Raw genomic sequence first — 18852 nt, 5'->3', positions numbered from 1 at the left:
TGCGGCCTGGACCAGCTCACTCATGTGTTGAGGATGTAGCAATAAAAGCTCAGGCTAGTATTTTTCCACATGATAGTAGAAAAGGTGAACCCTAGTGTGCAAGCTCTTTTAAATCTCTTCTTAGGTCACGTTTGCTAAATATGTTATTGGCCAAAGCAAATCATTTGGCCAGTCCAGATTCAATGGATCGATGAAACAGACTCCATCTCTTGATGGGAGGAGCTACAAAATATTTGTGGTGTTTTTCATGACTTTAAAGATGTTCTGGAGATTTTATTTCCTTGCTTATACTTAAGAAAAAGTCTTACCTGCCTATACTCAAAAAAGAAGCTTCTGGTTTCTGGGACATGTACCTTGAATTAGTTTTTCTTTTTTCTTTTTCTGTGACTGTAGAATATCCCCCCACCATTACTCTTTTTTTTTTTTTTAAGATTTTATTTATTTATTTGAGACAGAGAGAATGAGAGAGAGAGAGAGAGAGAGAGAGAGAGAGAGAAAGCACATGAGAGGGGGGAGGGTCAGAGGGAGAAGTAGACTCCTTGCTGAGCAGGGAGCCCGATGTGGGGCTCGATCCCGGGACTCCAGGATCATGACCTGAGCCGAAGGCAGTTGCTTAACCAACTGAGCCACCCAGGTGCCCCCCCCCCCCACCATTACTCTATCAACTCTGTGGACAATTAACTGTCCTGTAAGGGAATACAATTTATGACCTTGACTTCATCAGTAGTGTGCTCTATAAATTACCTAGTAGTTGTTTAGAAGTTGCCATGGTTAACATTTTTTTTTAAGACTTCATTTATTTATTTGACAGAGAGATAGAGAGAGCACAGATAGGCAGAGCGGCAGGCAGAGGGAGAGGGAGAAGCAGGCTGTCTGCTGAGCGGGGAGCCCGACCCAGGGCTCGATCCCAGGACCCTGGGACCACGACCCGAGCCGAAGGCAGATGCTCAACCGACTGAGCCATCCAGACGCCCCTAATGTTATTCTCATTCCAGTCACTTGAGAATTCTTGACTTTCTCTATTATGTAGACAAAAAGATAGACTTACGACCTGATTTTTCTGTAAACAGCACTTAAGATGACTTATACTTGCACAGTTATAATTTTAAAAGGAGTTATTTTTAAAAAATACGAGTTGAGCTTTTCTTGCATAATAAAGCAGTAAGGCTTGAAGGCTAATAATTTCTGTGCCTCTGCTACATGCTTACTTAGCTTTTAGGTTTGATAAAAGACGCTCTTATGTTACAGGTACATCAGTCTTGTCCAGAGGTCACCATTTACTTAACAAAGTGTTTTTCTCTGTTTAGATGTGAATCTGTGTTCTCTACTGAGCTGTGAGTTTCAATGCCACATGTCACCAAATGGAGGGATGTGTTATTGTCCCCCAGGTTTTATCGTTGACCAAAATAATACCCGCAACTGTGTCGGTAAGTGATAAGTGGGAGTGTCTAGTGTTTTGTCACAGTGCTGCGGCACTCATGGCTTCTGTGATCTCTGACATCAAGGTGTTTGTGCTTGTGGATAGGAGTGGCAATCTTTATAACAGAGTAACACAGTCGCCATAGAAAACCTGGGCAATACGAAGTTTTAACTCAGAGAAACTTTTGTGAGGTGCACAAGGCAAAAGAGTGGTTCTTTTGAGTGAGTTGACTAGCTCCATGGATACCTATCTCCAGCCAGATGAAGGACGAAGTCTTTTGTGTTTTCTTTTTAAGTATTTGGAAGCAGGGTTGGGGTGTGGCCATACTGGTTGTTCAATATTGGAATACATCCATGTGGTTGGTAAGTAACTGCTGTCTGAACCCATCAACTACCCTACCCTGACCCCCCTGGCTTCTTCTCGAGGATCTCAAACCTCTTCAGGATCCAGCAACTAAAGAGTGGTCACCAAACAGCAGAGGATCATCAGCTCTCTGCCCCGCTGACCACAGTGACCAGTCAGTGCCCATGCCAGGCTGGTTGTTAATTCCATTTATTTTCACCTCTATTGAAGCTTCTTGAAGCTTTGTTCAAGGACAGACACTGTCATTTTCCTTCATTTGGCTGGCATTGAACTAGATGCTGGTGCACCAAATATTTCTCACATCTCTCTTAGCTGAATTATAAGAATGATTTCTCCCACTAGGAAATTTTTGGTTCTGATGTGAGCCAGCTTTGCATCCTTCTGTGATTAGGATGGAATCTTATGATGGGAGACTACTATGGCCAAGTATCAATTTTCAGTTTTTAGGATTTGAAAAATGAATTTTTAATGTTCTGATTTCTTTTTCCTTCTTTCTGATTTTTTTAAGAGATGGGGGAGGGGCAGAGGGAGAGGGCGAGAGAGAATCTTAAGCAGACTCCACGCCCAGTGCGAGCTGGACGTGGGGCTTGATCTCACGACCCTGAGATCATGACCTGAGCTGAAATCAAGAGTCAGACTTTTGACTGACTGAGCCACCCAGGTGCCCCTCCTTCTTTCTGATTTTTGATACATAAGCAATAAACCTATTAGCAGAAAGTGTCCAAAGGGGTTTTAAAAAACAAAATAACAACAACTTTGTTTTTACTGGTGTTGGCAAAAAGGCATCTGGAAGGCAGCTGTAATGATTCACTAAAATTAAATTTGGTAGGGGTGTCTGGGTGGTGTAGTTGGTTAAGTGGTGGACTCTTGGTCTCACCTCGGGTCTTGGGGTCATGGGATCAAGCCTGAGCATCGGGACTCTGCACTCAGTGCGGAGTCTGATTGAGATTTTTCTCTCCCCCCCACTCAAGCTCTCTCTCTAAGATAGAAAGATAGATAAATCCTTTAAAAAATTAAGTTTGGTAATCATCTAGATCTCCAAAATATAGATGATTCAGATTTTTCCCAGGATATTTGTGTTCTTTTGATATTCCTTAGAAATAGATTCTTCAGGGCTTTCTGAATAAAAAAGACAAGGCATACATAATACTTTTTACAAAAGTGCTTCTTCTGAAGTAATTTCCAAAATATTAATACAATTTGGTCAACAGTATTGAATTTGGATAAATCTAATGAAGTTACTCAGTCTTTAGTCTCAGCTCGTGGCTTCCAACTTGATTATCAAACATGGTTGATCTTAAATAACTACTCACAGCCAGAAAAGAGTTTAATGCCACAAATTTGGTTTACAAATTTGGAACTTTTGAGACAGTCTCTTCCTCAGTGTTATTGAGAACCATAATAATGGGGCTCATTTATGTGTCATATGCCAAGAAAAACAAGATTTTTTTATCCAGTAAAGCAATCCAAGTGAGGTTGTCCTTGGTAATTTTAGAAGGTAATTTTAGGTTTCTGGTATCGGGACCATGCCCCAAAGTTTGCCCACTATCTGATTGCTCCTCTTAAGTAACAGTTTAGTTACTTATTGGATATAAGACATGTCACACGACAAGACATGAATATGACACATGACATGTGCTTTATGCAAGTCACCCCAAGAGATTCTGAAGTCTCAGAGACAATTCTGAATTACTTAAGGAAGCCCCCAAATTTCTAATCATTTGAAAGCTTCTATAAATAAAAGAGTGTGATCTGCAACAGGCATTAAATGAAATCAGGACAGGGGCACCTGGGTGGCTCAGATGGTTAAGCGTCTGCCTTCGGCTCAGGTTATGATCCCAGGGTCCTGGGATCGAGTCCCGCATCGGGCTCCCTGCTCCTTGGGAGCCTGCTTCTCCCTCTGCTTCTCTCTCTCTCTCTCTCCCCCTCTGTCTCTCATGAATAAATAAATAAAATCTTAAAAAAAAATGAAATCAGGACACTTTTTGTGTTTTATTATTACCAACATTATCATTATAATCACCATCGTCACATTGGGGACGCATTCAAATGATTTTAAAATATTTTTCACATGAACATCCTCAATTGTTAGGTGGTTTTCTGACTTTGGAACCCCTGGCAGTGCTGCCTGGCATTGCTGCAAAGGCAGCGTCCCCTTTTCTTCAGAGTGGTGCTCATCCGTGGGTGTGAGCCTGCTCCTTTGTCTTTGGCAAATGTCAGGCTCCTCCACCATTCCTCTCCGCCCCCCCTTATTGCCACCCAGCTGCCAATTCGATTTCCAGTCTTTTAGTTCTCTAGGCATTTCTCCTTTCTCTCAGTAGAAAAGGAATTCCAATAGAAATACCAGAAGCCACATTCTCAGTATTTCACCAGCTTCTCTTTTTTTCCTCTCTCAACCCCCAAAGAGGAGATGGGGCTGGGCTGCCTTGCATTTGGAACTTGATAGGCCGTGAAGTCTTTCAGTAAAGTGATTGCTCTTTCAGAATCCCTAGTTTAGTCTTGTGATGCCTGACAACCTGTTCTTAGGCTCCCCCTCCCCTTTTTTGGGCACTCTAGCATTTAGATAGCACATTTTCCAACACTTTTTTCCCCCAATGTCTAAGTTTGTGTTGAGCTTTGAGTTATATTTCCAAGTGTCTAGGGCTACTTGTACGTCAGAGCTCTGGGCCACTTTGTTTTGCAGTCTGAAATAAATGAAAAGCTGTCATTATAAGGTTTTTTACATTGAGCCTATTAATAAATGTAATATAGAAAATTCCAATATTATGCTGTGGCACAAGATAATTTCAGGATGTATAGAACACGGCCAATTCACACTAGAAGTGGTGTGGGCTGATAACTGCATCACTAGTTTTTAAATTCCATGATGAACATTTTTAATCCCTGCAGTATGTGCCTGGGACGTTAATACAGATAACTTCATTTGGAGATGAGCTCAAAAGTCTGCAGTTGAGGGCTTTTGTGTTAGGCCCCCTGCCACCTATAGAGATCTTTTCTGTGATCTTCCCTGTTTTTCAAGGATGTGTTCTTTGCCCCTGAGTTTTGAAGATGGGTTAAAATTTATTTCACAGAAGATACTTTGCTCTTTTTAAAGAGAACTCGTTAATTTTAATACGTGACATTATACAACCGGTTACACTTGTTTCAGCTGAGCTTTTAGGGAAATTGTTTTTGTTTGTTCTTTCAAGCATTTCAATTCAACAAATACTCTCTGTATGGCTGTGATACTCTGCATGGCTTCAGGTGTTGGAAACCTATGCAACATTTATCATCTTAGACATGGCTCCCCAGTGAATGCCTCAGTGGTAATCAAGAATAAAATTGAGTAATCCCGACACGAAATCTTGTGTCCTTCTACCATTCATCTGCCCCTGGTAGTCTTGACCTGGCTCTGGAGCCTCTGAGGCGTGCTGAAGCAGTTTACCCAGGGTTTTTGTTTCTGATTGACGGGACATGCTGTTTGGCGACAGAATGACATCGTGGTGCAGAGTTAGGGCAGGGAGGTCATTCAGCATGGTGGGATTTCAGACAGCCAGAGGGATCAGAGGGTGTCCAAGGGGGTCTAAGCTAAAAAGGAGTTTTTGAACTATTTTCAAAGCAGGATCTGTTGGTATGAGGCAACAAAGAATGAAAAGGCAAGAAAAATAGATAAAGGTAATGTGGTGGGAGGCGGTATTATAAAGGAGTGTTTTAGGGATTTATACAGTTTCCACTACTTTTCTATTCTCATGGAACGCCTCAAGTCTACTTTCATTTTTCTGGTTTTCACTTTGGTTAATGATGGATATTAATTAGCCTTAATTTTCCTCCGTCATGGAGACTATAATTCAGTCATTAAAAGTGACAGTGATTTTATACACTCATTCAAACGTTAAAGCGTTTGTAGCCCAGGTGATAGGAAGGGCATTCACACCCACGAATTCCTAGTTATGACTTCTTCACCTTTGGTTTTCTTCTGTTTGACATCAGAACTCCTGCTCCCGGGATGACTCCAGACCCTTAAGCATATTCTCATCGGTCTTGCATTCAAAATGAGGTCATGACATTCTGGGTATTTGAGGGCGAATATCCTGTACTTTTCATTTCTCCTGAGGCGAAGCCTCAGGTGGTGCTGTCTCGGGGCTGAGGCAAGGACACAGAAGAGATAAATCATGAAAGGCCTTTTATTCATACCCACATGCCTTTCACCTTGTCATGTCCAAATTGGATTAATTTTTTTCTTTGGTTAGTCACAGTTCTTGGAAAGAAAGATTTGCAGGCCCGTGTTGTTATATTTGGTCTTGAGGGAAAATTGGAAACATTAGCTTGATTCCCAGGACGTTGTCGAGCTTTGTAACTGGGGAGTTGTGAGATGTTATGGTAGAACCTGAGCCCCAACTCTGATATTTGCTGCAAGTGTAATCAGATCCAAGTAATGTGGAGAATTCTAGACCTGAGGGTCCAATGCTTTCAGAAATTATAATTTACTGAGAACCTGTTGGTATGGGCTTTGACGGTTTTCCTCCCAGGGAAGTGCACAGGGTGAAGGAGGGTGAAGTGTGGATGTGAACTTGGAGGGTCAAAGAAATATTTGGCACCAATCTACCAAGATAGGACAATTTTTATGCCCCTTAAACTGTACAGTCTTTGAGAAAGATGCTTTATATCTTGTGTTGTTCTACCCACTCCCTTCCTCCCGTGTTGTATTGTTTATATGTCAATTTCATTGAATCTCTTTTTACACAGTAGAACTAGGACTACGGTGACAATAAACAGCTCTGTCATGTGATGAACACTTGTTAAATGAATGAATACTAAGTTAATGAATAAGGAGAAGATATTTTTCATGTCTTAAGACTAATTTAAATTTAATTTTGGTTATAATTTTTGACATCAGAGGAAAGGCAGCTGGGTAAATGGATCTTCCCAAATACTTTATTCAAGTTACAGTTTTGTGTCTTTTTGAGGGATTGGATATAAGGCAGGTCTTACTTTATTCTGCTATAGCACTGTCCAGTAGAACTTTCTGCGGTGGTGGAAATGTGCTATATCTACATTTCCAGTGTGGTAACCACTGAGCCCATGTAGCTATTAATCACTTGAAATGTGGCAAGACTTAAGAAACTGAATTACTAATTTTATTTCATTTTAATTAATCTAAATATAAATTTAAGAAGCCATAGCGGGCTAGTGCCTACTATACTGGAAAGCACAGTTTTGAAGGGAAGAACTTACACCAAAATTCAGATGGTAAACCAACATTAATAAATTAAATGCAATACCACGGGGCTGTGAATCTAAGCAGTGCTGTGCATCTTCTATAAAATTATCCTTTGTGTAGATTAAAAAAAAAACTGTTTAAATGCTTTTGGATTTTCTGTAGTATCAAGATGCCTGTTCTGAATTCCTATTTTTTGTATGCCTAGAATCTGTGCTACCTCCAGAGGGTACTTATTTAGATATGGGCCTCACCATATTCTTGTATAGCTGGTCCAAGATTTTGGTCAGGGTGTGCCTAAAAAATGCTGGTAAACATGATTACAAATGTTTATTTCTCATATGGCAGATTTTAATGATTGCCAGATATGGGGAGTTTGTGACCAGATGTGTGAAGACCGAGTTGGCCATCACCAGTGCCACTGTGCAGAAGGGTATGTCTTGGAGCATCAACGGCATTGTAAAGCTAATACTTCCTGTAAGTAAATTAAGGACACTTGCCATATCTCTGAACAGGAAACTTACGATGAATATCCTCCTTCCATAGCAAATGACAAAAGAAATACCAGCATTTATGTGGATAGCAGGGTTTTATCATCACAAATTAGGAGCGGGCCTTGCTGCTGGAAGAATGGGTCCACATTAATTTTGTATTTTGATTATTAGGACAAATTTATGGATTAATCATGACCATTAGTCACTGTTTTTTGTTTTTTTAATTGGCTGCTTGTACACTTTGTGTCAGAGCTTTTGTGTCAGCTACCACATTTGATTGTGGAATACACTTTTTGCCTATCTTGGGTTACTTGGACATTTAAATTTTTAATTAATTTACCACAAACATGGGTGACAAGTATCTGTAGAAATAATTTTGGCATTGTTTATGAAAAATTTAGGAGTGACTGAAAATGGACCTCTGAAATTTGGATTGGAATTTTGGGGAATGCACTCATTCTGGGTGTTTTGTTGGAATTAATCTAAGTACTGTAGTACTGAAAAGTCATGGGGAAAATCTGTTAAAAAATGATACCCCCCACCCCCACCATTTTGTCACCATGCATTTCTGGATAAGAAGATCTTTGTTCCTTTTTTCCAATTGTTTTTTTCTCACATGATCTTGAAGTTCCTTTGGTGGCCTTCTGAAATATATCTGCTCATAGAAATAATAAATGGCCCATTTCCAGGTTATTTTTGTGTAGACATACCTGATTTGCTCTTTACTAACTTTTTGGTACAGCTGATTTTTAACAATTAAAATGTATTTACTTTTGAAAGGATAATAAATTCATATGTTCAGAAATTCTAAATTATAAAATTATCTTTCTCCACATCTCTGTTCCTCTCTGACCAGTTTCCACTTCCCTTTTCCCATAATTGATCATTGTTTATTTTAATTCTAGAGACTGTCAAATACATAAATAAGAATGTACAAATACAGGTATCCAGTTCTATTTTTACGGATTATGGTAGTAAACTATACAGGCAGTTCTGCATTTTGCTATCAACGTATATCAACACAGAGACTTCTTCCTCATTCTTTTTTTTTTCTACTGGCATAATATTCCATTTTTTTGACGTACATTATTTATTTAACTAGTCCCCTACTGATGGGCTTTTATATCTTTTTTTTTTTAACCTTTGCTATTGCAAACAAGACTGCAATGAAAACCTTGATATTCATATGTCATTTTGCATGCTTGTGAGTATGTAGGTAAAGCAGATTTGGATCCATCATTGGCATGTTTTTCACAGAGTGATTTCCCAGTAATCCATAAAATATGTTCTGTGCTTTACACAGTCTGAAGTTGCTTAGATGCCCGTATCATAGAGGATTCTTGAAAATACCTGAAGTAGTCCCCTCTGTGTCACTGAAAGTGCATGGAACTAGCAGTTCGAACACTCGAGTTCTTGGTAGACTCTGCTCCAGACTTAGTGTGATTTTGGACACTTCATCAAGCATTTTTGCGCCTCAATTTGCTTATCTGTAAACTGGATAGAATGACACCTATATGCCTGCCTCAGAAGTTTATTTTAAAATCAAATAAGATAACATAGAAGTATTTGAAAAGGCAGGAAGCATATCAGTTGTAAGTTTGCCTGAAAGGGTGAGATGCGTAGGTTTGTTCACTTGAAGGAGTGATAATGCCTTCCTTCTTCACATTTAGCTGAGCAAGCCTCCATTATCTTCTCCAATGGTCGGGATTTGCTGATTGGTGATATTCATGGAAGGACCTTTGCGATGTTGGTACAGTCTCAAAATCATGGAGTGGCTGTGGGTGTGGATTTTCACTATCACCTACACAGAGTCTTTTGGACTGACACTGTGCAAGATAAGGTAAATAGAAATTTTAGGAGTAGAGCTTGCGAGCTGATAGAACCCCAAACACAAAGTGTTGATAACTTTTCATTTTTGGGGGAGTGGAAGGGAAAGTTCTTTTGTTTTCTAACAGAAAAGGCCCTTGAGATATTTTATGTTAATCAGCACCTTTTTCCATGCTATACTATTACATGTGACCTGTTAAACAAAGCAGTCTATTATATGGATTAGCCTTGAGCAACTTTTAATTTTATTCGAAATGGAGTCCAAAAGCCTAATTAAAAGAAATAGTAGACATTCTTTCAAAACTGGATAGATATTTGGTAGTAATTTTTGAAACTTGATCATTTAAAATATAAAAAGTACTCTGCTTCCTTGGATGATAAAAATCAGATTTTACTTGCATCTTCTAAATGGAACTGTAATTGAAGATTGGGTAACAAATATTGACAGCATTTTGTTTAACAGCCAAAATTTCATTATGCTGTCTTATTTGGAAAGTGTGATAGATTTAATTGCAACTTTGAGTGATCGCAACAGAGATTTTTAAAACATAAATTTTAGAGACCTCTAAAGAGTTATGACATTTTATTTCTTCCTCTTAACATTTCCTTGTACTATTAATAAAATTTTAATTCAAATAAGTGGTAACTTGCATAAAATTTCTAAAAATTGCAAATTTGGATTATTAACAATTCTGACTTGATTACAGCTAAAAATCAAAACAAACCATCACCACCTCCTCCACAAAAAAATCCACATTGTTTAAACTTTCAATAGCTACCAAGAATTAGAAATGCAGGATTAAAAAAAAAAATCCAACTTTTTATATTTGCCTTACATATACTTTTAAAGAAACTCTTTTTCTCCCCAGTAGCCCAGGATGTAAAATATTTTAGTGATTTTTTTTTTTTTTAAGTCTAGATGACTGATTGGTACCACATAGATAGATAAACTGAATGAATATAGGAAAAACAGTGCCCACAGTTTTGTGTAAGAAGTGTAATTTTGAGTTTTCTTTCAGGTTTTTTCAGTTGACATTGATGGCTTAAACACTCAAGAAGTTGTTTCTCTTGATGATCCAGAGAATCTAGCTGTGGACTGGATTAATAATAAACTTTATTTGGTAGAGACCAAGGTCAACCGCATAGATATGGTAAATTTGGATGGAAGCCATCGGATTATCCTTATAACTGGAAACTTGGGGCATCCTAGAGGAATTGCCCTGGACCCAACTGTTGGGTAAGTGATGTGAAAACATACTGATTTTCGTATTTTTGAAGCTTTATCTCTCCCGATAGGTAAAACATCCCCTGGATTAATTAAAGGTTAGTTCTGATTTCTTATAGGGTCTGTACTCTAGAACCCATGTTTATTTTATATCTCCATTCATATAAGCTTTAAATGAGTACACCAGTGGTGTACTAAGAATATGTGATTTTTTTGGGGTATGAATTTTATTTTTAGTGTTTGCCACATTTGCCTGGCGGAGAGACAGGACTCTGTGTTCTGACTCAACCTAATAATATTGTTTCACCTAAATGTTACTTTTGATTCACCATTACCAGATGATCATTCTAACATGATTTAGCTGCAAATTTTTTTAAAGAGGGGAAAGAAGATTGGACCTATCCCTTTAGCGCTTACTTGTTACAAACTGGGATTGAGATGACAATGGTAATACCTCATTACAAGTTGTTCAGTGTGAATCACCACATCAAAACAAATGCTCACTCGTCTCCAATTTTCCTAATGTCCACGTTTGAGTGCAGTTATAGGAGGCTTAGCTTTCTCCTAGATTTTCACAGTTGGTTCTTAGAATGCTTGTATGAACTTCAGGCTACTGAAGGGTTGGTGAATGGTTATTATTCATTCCTACTTCATGATATCCTGCTATCTTTCCTTGAAAATAATGGATATGTTCTCTAGACTATGTCTTACAATGGGGAATTAGGGAGGGAAATGATTTGATAGCTTATTTTAAAATGTATTTGTAAGTTTTCCTGGGTGTGAAAAAGAGAAGTGAAAGGCAGAGCCAGGAGTCAGGGCAGAAAGTTAAGAAGATGGATATGAATTTTGAGGCTGCTGTATTAGTGCATTTTCATAGTTGCTATTTGGAGTTGTTGACTCTCCTGATTGGCCCCCATAGTTTCTGATTTTTTTTTGTTGTTGTTGTTATTCTATACTCCCATGTTCTCTAATCAGCTAGAGGGAATTTCCATTGATCCAAACATGCAACCAAAAACAGTATTTTCCAGATAAACTTGTAAAATAACTGACTTTCATCTTTTATTTGTCTTTTGTAGTTACTTATTTTTCTCAGATTGGGAGAGCCTTTCTGGGGAACCTAAGGTGGAAAGGGCTTTCATGGATGGCACCAACCGTAAAGACTTGGTAAAAACAAAGCTGGGATGGCCTGCTGGGATAACTCTGGATATAGTATCAAAGCGTGTTTACTGGGTCGACTGCCGTTTTGATTACATTGAGACAGTAACTTATGATGGAATTCAAAGGTAAGAAGTATTTTTTTATAGCTTCATAAGTTTGGGGGAAAGTACACAAAATTTATGGAGAGGGATACAGAGGGACCAGAATTAAAATATTGCTCTGTTGGTTGACATTACATCTTGAATGACTTTTGTGTTGACATTTGTGTGAGGTGACTTTTTGGCGGGGGTGGGGGAAGGTTTGTTGTTAACTTTCCTCCTGTTCCATGATAGCATTCATTAAATGTTACTTAGAGCATTTATTCTTTGATTTCTCCTCCCCAACTTCTCCCCAGCTCCCAGATGAAGCACATTATTTTCATTCACTCCTGAGTCCATTTATTTCTCTGGGTCCCTTATGGTTTGTCTCCAAAGATCACTTTATCTTTTAGCTTACTAATTTTCCCCCAGTGAATAAATAACTTTTATTATTTATTTAACATTAGCCGGTGGGAATTAATTGGACTTTACTCTGCCCTTACATATTTCAAATTTCAAAGAGAAATTCTGGCTTGTATTTTTACCTGATACACTTCAAAGATACTTAGAATATTTGAACATAAAATATGGCATACTTTTTATATCATCTTCTTAGTCTGATGAGAGTTAACTATAAATTAAATTGTTAACTAGTTTCTCTGCTTTTGATATTTTCAAAAACTGGTTAAAACACGGTTTTTAAATTTGTCAAAACTACTCTTTGTGGATTCAGAAAATCAGCTGGCCAATTTAATTTTTCCAAATTACTTGATTTTATTGTATTGTTTTCTCAATGGAAGGAATATTATAGTTTTGTTTTCTCCTTTATCTCTATTTTGTAAGGATGGTATCACAGTCTGCCACTGGATTTCATATTCTTAGAACAAACTCTACTTGGTTAAATAAAGTGATTGGGTATTGATACTATGACTTCACATCATTAAAACTGGTTCCCATAATGAGAATGTGAATAAATTTAATGAAAAAATATCAACCAACCCAATAAGTCATATAAAAACAATTGAGAAATTGCCTATTTTTTTTCTCTTTCATAGGTGTTTTGACATTATATTAGATAGTCTAGGTATTTTTATGCTAAGGTTAAAGTAAAACATAAAAACATAACAATCAATGGAGTTTCAGAAATATTTGAGGGCTTTGCTGGCTGTGAAGAAACATCAAAGAGCTATCAAAGCTCATGAGTACAGCTGAAATCATAAAGTCACTGCCCATTGCTTTGCCAGCAGGTGGCATTCAGGGTTCTGGAATTTGCTAACTGAAAAGGAAAAACCATTCTCTAATCTAAATGTACCATGTCATTATTGAGTGTTTTAAAGTGCGTGCTGACTTGCCACCTTTGGTTTCTCCCCCTGTGCCATATTTTTGGTGTGTTTCCCAGCCTTAGTATCTTCAGTTCTTTTCTTAGAGTCCTGTTGTGCTTTTTAGTTTTCAGCAGTGTTAAAAGATTTTTCTTTAAGGTCTTTCTATTTTGCAAAGAGGAAAAAAAATGAATTTTCCCTCACGAACCGTCCTCTACCTCACTTTCTTTATGTGACCTAAGTGAATTATCGTCTATGCAGAAGTAGTTATGACAGACACTGTTGATTTTCTTTCCCTTGCTTGGCACCTTTTACTTCTTTTTCTTTTACTGAAGCAGCTCTGGCCACCCTGTGCCTCCACTGCAAGTATGATGAGCAGACAGTTTATCAAGCAGAGGCGGAGGGGTGGTAGCACTACTTTTTGATTTCCCAAAGTGACATCAGGAATAGGTCTGCATGTTTGCTCTGGGTTGAACTGTTCTGCTCACTATCCTGCTCCCTGATGCTAAGAAATGGTTAATGGTACAGTGTGAAGTCCATTGAAGGTATCTGCTACCACATTTACATTCCCTTATTACGCTCTTTAACCTGTGGATTACAAAATGATATTTCACATCATATGGCCCCCCCCTTTTTTGTGGGGCAACCTTAATAGAATGAGAAGCATGTAAAAAACCAGTAATTTTTCAAAAAATCTAGAACAAACTAGGACTGGGACTGGAATTTTATTTTCGAGGGTCTCTCCCAAGAGACCACATGAAAATCCGGAATTCTATCAAATGTAGGTCAAAATATACCCACATCTTAAAATGTATTTTTCTATATATCCTATGTTTGTAACAAGAAATTACTTAGTTTTTTAGGCATTTACTTGAACGAATTCCACCTTTAATCGAAATGAAGGTAAACAAAAAAATTGTGATACACATCTTTTGTAACAGGAAGACAGTAGTCCAAGGAGGCTCACTCATTCCTCATCCCTTTGGAATAAGCTTGTTTGAAGATCATGTATTCTTTACTGATTGGACAAAGATGGCTGTAATGAAGGCAAACAAGTTCACAGAGAGCAGTCCACAAGAGTACCACCAGACTTCTCTGAGGCCATTTGGAGTGACTGTTTACCATTCCCTCAGGCAGCCCTACGGTATGCCCCAGAACAATGGAAACCCTGCTCAATACTGGTCTTGGTAGAAAGGTTTTCTCAGTGGTATGGAAGTTAAGAGTGATCTCATGAGATTTGGGTGATATTTTCAAATATATGATGGGTTATCTAGAGAGTTAAAACTCTCTGAAATTAGCTCTGTGTATTATGGGGTCTTCTGAAAAAATTGATGTATTTCAGAATTAAAATGCCAAATCAACAGGAAACTTAAGAGATGTATTTTACAGATATTTATTGGCACCCGCAATGTGCCAGGTCCTATCTAACTGCTGGGGATAGACAGCAAACAAACCAAACCAAACCAAAATACATATCCTCATTTTACTGGGAGAAATCTTGTATTCAATCCATTAATATTAAAGTTGAGGAAACTGAGGCCTAAGAGGAAGAAACTAACGTGCCTAAGTGTTCATTTGAGGTAGTGTCAGAGCCAATTTTTTTTTCTTCTCCGTTGAATATGTATGACACCTGTTACTTGGTTTGTGTTGGGTCTGTCATTGGCCACTGGTGTTTGGTGTCTCCTAGGCTGGTCACTTATCAAAGAAAAGAAATGTTTTGATTCAGAAACCATTTAGTCTTCTGTTATTTTATAGTATGTCTTGTTTGTGTTTCAAGGTTTTAAGTTGACAGAACTGTTGTGACTGTTCATGGCTCTTTTCTGTATTTGCTTGTGCATCAGAAAAAAAGAAATATGATAAACTGTATGGATAGAAAGTTTAGTATCAGTGAATAGTAATTTAGGGAAAGGCAGATTTTACTTTTAAACTCCCACATCGAGTGGTGGGTCTGATTTTAGGATGGAGAAAGACCATAAAGTAATTAGGTTGATTTTTTTTTTTTTTTTAAACAAAAAAACCCAACCACTAGAACTGATACATTGAAGGATATTCATCTCAATGTAGTCATCCTGGAATAACATAAACTTTAGCTGAAAATACGTATTACATCTGAAAACATTTTGGAAGTCTCTATTTGGAATGGTCAGTTCATGAGCTACTAAATTCCTATTTGCCCTTGACCAAAAATTTACCCAATTTTATCATCCACATTGTTTGTTTGTTGTTTCCCCAAACCAATCCACCTGAGAAGGTAAAGAGACAATTTTATTTTATTTTATTCTATTATTATTTTTTGTAAGGAGACAATTTTAAAGAATAAGTCAAAGGCTAAGGAGACAATTTTCAAAGCAGATGTGACCTTTTTGGCTATGACAGGCTTGTATACAATGAGCTTTTTGAGTCACAGCTTTGAGAATAGGTTCTAGAAGTATAAACTGGTTTGTATTGCAGGCTTGTAGGGTTTTGGAATCAGATCTGGATTTGACTTCTAGTTTAGTTGCTGAATAATCTTGGGCAAGTTGTGTTACGGTCTGGAGCTTTGGCTTCCTCTTGTATAAAATTGGGATAATAATACTTAGCTCTTAGAGTCATTGATTTTTAAGTTGGCTTGCTTAAAAAGCATGCATCCAGTGAGTTACAGTTACGTATTATATCTTATGAATGGTCAAAATAACACTCAAGCTTTTTTGTGGAGGGAGGTGGTTACTTTTTAATCACTGAGGCTAGCAGACGTGATTACCTTGGGGAGAAGAACTCCCAAAGTTATATAGCTGTGGGAATCCTGAGTGTTGCCACTACCAGTTTGAGGGTAGGTGGGAGAGCTTACATGGGGGCGTATACAGCAACCAACAGCAGTGGTGTTTGTGTTCCATGCACGTACCTGGCTCAAAGTGGTTTCACATGTCTTGGGTAATCATACATCTCTAACTGAGATTTAACCCTGTGTATTTTTTCCTCTAGTTAGCAATCCATGCAGAGATAACAATGGGGGCTGTGAACATGTCTGTGTCCTCAGCCACAGAACAGATAATGATGGTTTGGGTTACCGCTGCAGGTGCACCCTTGGCTTCAGCCTGGATGTGGATAACCGCCACTGCGTTGGTAAGAAATCACTTCTGGGCTGTCTTTCTGGTAGGCAGCATAGCGGTACGTGCTGCCTTTGGACTGGGTCAGCTTCCTGTCTTACTCCTTCATGGTGAATAAGCATTTGGTAGCTGACAGAGCACCTTCCTCAGTAGGCGCTGCTCCCCTTACACACAGGGTTCAAAGATGTAAATTTCTGTTCTTCAGGCCTTTCCTTTAATTGCACATCTAGGGTTTCCTTGGGCTCCCTTTCCCCTTTTCTCCTTCCTGAAATCGTTGTTTCCTTTTAAAATTACGCTTTTGAAATGCCATACAATTTTGAGTGTTCTCTGCTATGTATACCTTTCCCACTTTAGATGTTAGCCTTCACTTTATGCGGGAGTACCTCCTGTCCCCTTCATTGCCCTCTCCTAGACCACTGCTGCTGCCCCTGGAGGGGGCAGTTGCGCCTCGATCCCACCTGGCTTTATTGCTGTGTCCCCAAAACAAACTAAGTGTTGGGGCGGCTCATTTCCTCATCTAGGTTTTTACTTTTCAATCCACAGTTTCTCTTTATCCCTGCCTGTGTGCTCTGGGATTCAGTTACTCCCTCAAACACTTTTCTTCCTCTTTGGTTTTCTACACACCTACTTAGAAGTAGGCTGTTACCGCGCCTCTGCTGATGATGAAATGCACATCCTGCAATATTTGGTTTTCTTTTCTTCCCTTGAAAACTCTACTTTTTAATGCCTTTGACAAATTCTGGCTCCCCAGATGGTACTGCTTTGGGCTTGGTATGTAAATTTTCTAATTCTAACTGAGACAAATTTGTTCACTTTGTAGGTGATCCTAGATTCAGATAAAAAGCACCCTCATTCAAAGAGCCATGTGTCTCTGACTATTATATTGACACTACATTGTGTAATAATTTTGCTCTTAAACTCCTGCAATTTTTATCTTTGTCTTGGATATACCTTCTTCATTTCTCTTTTTGATCTCCTGACATACTGTTCTGTCTCCTTCTTTGATTTTAAAATGGCTCCTTTTTCCCTATTTCCACTATTTTTCCTCTCCCTTCTTTCCCTATTTACTTCTAAATAACTTACCTGGTTGCTGTTAATTTTTTTAAAGATTTTATTTATTTATTTATTTGACAGAGAGAGAGAGAGAGCACAAGTAGGCAGAGCGGCAGGCAGGGGGAGAGGAAGAAGCAGGCTCCCCACTGAGCAGGGAGCCCGGCGCGGGGCTCAGTCCCATGACCCTGGGATTATGACCTGAGCTGAAGGCAGCTGCTTAACCGACTGAGCCACCCAGGCGCCCCTGTTAATTCTTTTCTTTAACTAGTCTTAATACCTTCAAAACTGCAGTAGGATTCTTGGTATAGATCTCTATACAAAAGTTAATCCAAATCAAGAATTTTGATGGAATTACTATGCAGTTCAGTTAACACTGCTTTAGAATTCATCATAGGGGACCGTGTTTTATACAAATAAATCTTAAGGATAAATTTCCCAAGAGGAAATAAGATTGTAATAGTTGTATCACCTTCATAGCTGCTTTTTTTCCTCTCTTCCCATTATTTGCAACAATGTTTTCCACAGATTTGGTTTTTATGTTTATTTGAGAATTATAAAATGTGCTTTATGGATATATAAATAATTTCTCTGGAATTGAGGGAGGACAAGAACCAGGCTGTGGCCAATTGTGTTGTGTTCTTCTTCCTACAGCTGTTAAGCAGTTCCTGATGTTTTCATCTGAAGTGGCTGTTCGGGGCATCCCATTCAACCTGTCTACCCAGGAAGATGTCATAGTTCCAGTGACAGGAAATCCTTCTTTCTTTGTTGGGATTGATTTTGATGCCCAGGAGAATATTATCTTCTTTTCAGATACATCAAAAGACATGATTTATAAACAAAATATCAATGGCACAGGTGAGAATACATTAAAAAAGTTTTTTGCACTGTTTGTCCATTTTTTAGTAATAATACTAATAATTTGCTCGCTAGAACTTAATTTGCTTGCTAAATACTTAGAGTTCAGGAAAAGAAATCCATTGCTTTTCTCATGATTTTAGTTAAAACAAACACTTCCTTTTAAGAGTGTATTTTTAACAATGAGAAATATTAACATTGAAGAAGCTGACATTACATAAAAGGAGAGTCAAGTGTATGAAAGTCAGTAACTCGGTTAATTGACTAGAGGGTGTTCCTCATACTCAGCCAGATGACACCTCTTGAGGGATGTGGGGCTTGAAATAATAATAATAATAATAATAATAATAATAATAATAATAATAATAATAATAAAAACCCATGAATTATATGGAAATAAGGATTTACTATGTTTTCAGTTGATTGGGATTCTGTTAATATCTTCATAATCATCACAGAAAGATAAATTATAGTCAGTCACACTTTATACTGGATACTTCACTGAATGATGGCATAACTCAGTATTTTGATTTTATAACCTACTGGAGAATTCTACATTGAAAGAAGAATTAATACTGGTTCTTTTCAGACTCTTCCAAAATATTGAGGAGGGGGTAATACTTCCAAAGTCATTCTATGAAGCCAGCATTACTTTGATATCAAAACCAGATTAGGATACCATAAGAAAAGAAAACCATAGACCAATACCTTTGATAAATATCGATGCAAGAATTCTCAACAAGATATTGCAAACAGAATTCAAGAACACATTAAAAGG

The 18852-nt window shown here is 38.0% G+C and overlaps 1 protein-coding gene across 4 annotated transcripts in view; it reads left to right on the top strand.

Moving 5' to 3' along the window:
- Positions 1-18852, top strand: part of LRP2 (LDL receptor related protein 2) — a 196825-nt gene that overhangs the window by 58945 nt on the left and 119028 nt on the right. For all 4 annotated transcript variants that reach the window (XM_027589417.1, XM_027589418.1, XM_027589415.1 and 1 more), the window contains exons 9-16: positions 1308-1427; positions 7329-7457; positions 9145-9314; positions 10321-10538; positions 11603-11809; positions 14022-14224; positions 16042-16182; positions 17871-18074. In XM_027589417.1, the coding sequence (XP_027445218.1) occupies positions 1308-1427; positions 7329-7457; positions 9145-9314; positions 10321-10538; positions 11603-11809; positions 14022-14224; positions 16042-16182; positions 17871-18074 (1392 nt within the window). The remainder of the gene's footprint in view (positions 1-1307; positions 1428-7328; positions 7458-9144; positions 9315-10320; positions 10539-11602; positions 11810-14021; positions 14225-16041; positions 16183-17870; positions 18075-18852) is intronic.

The sequence above is a fragment of the Zalophus californianus genome, chromosome 3, assembly GCF_009762305.2.
Source record: "Zalophus californianus isolate mZalCal1 chromosome 3, mZalCal1.pri.v2, whole genome shotgun sequence".
NCBI lineage: Eukaryota > Metazoa > Chordata > Mammalia > Carnivora > Otariidae > Zalophus > Zalophus californianus.
Note: the sequence above shows the minus strand (reverse complement) of the source record. Positions and strands in the feature narration are given on the sequence as shown.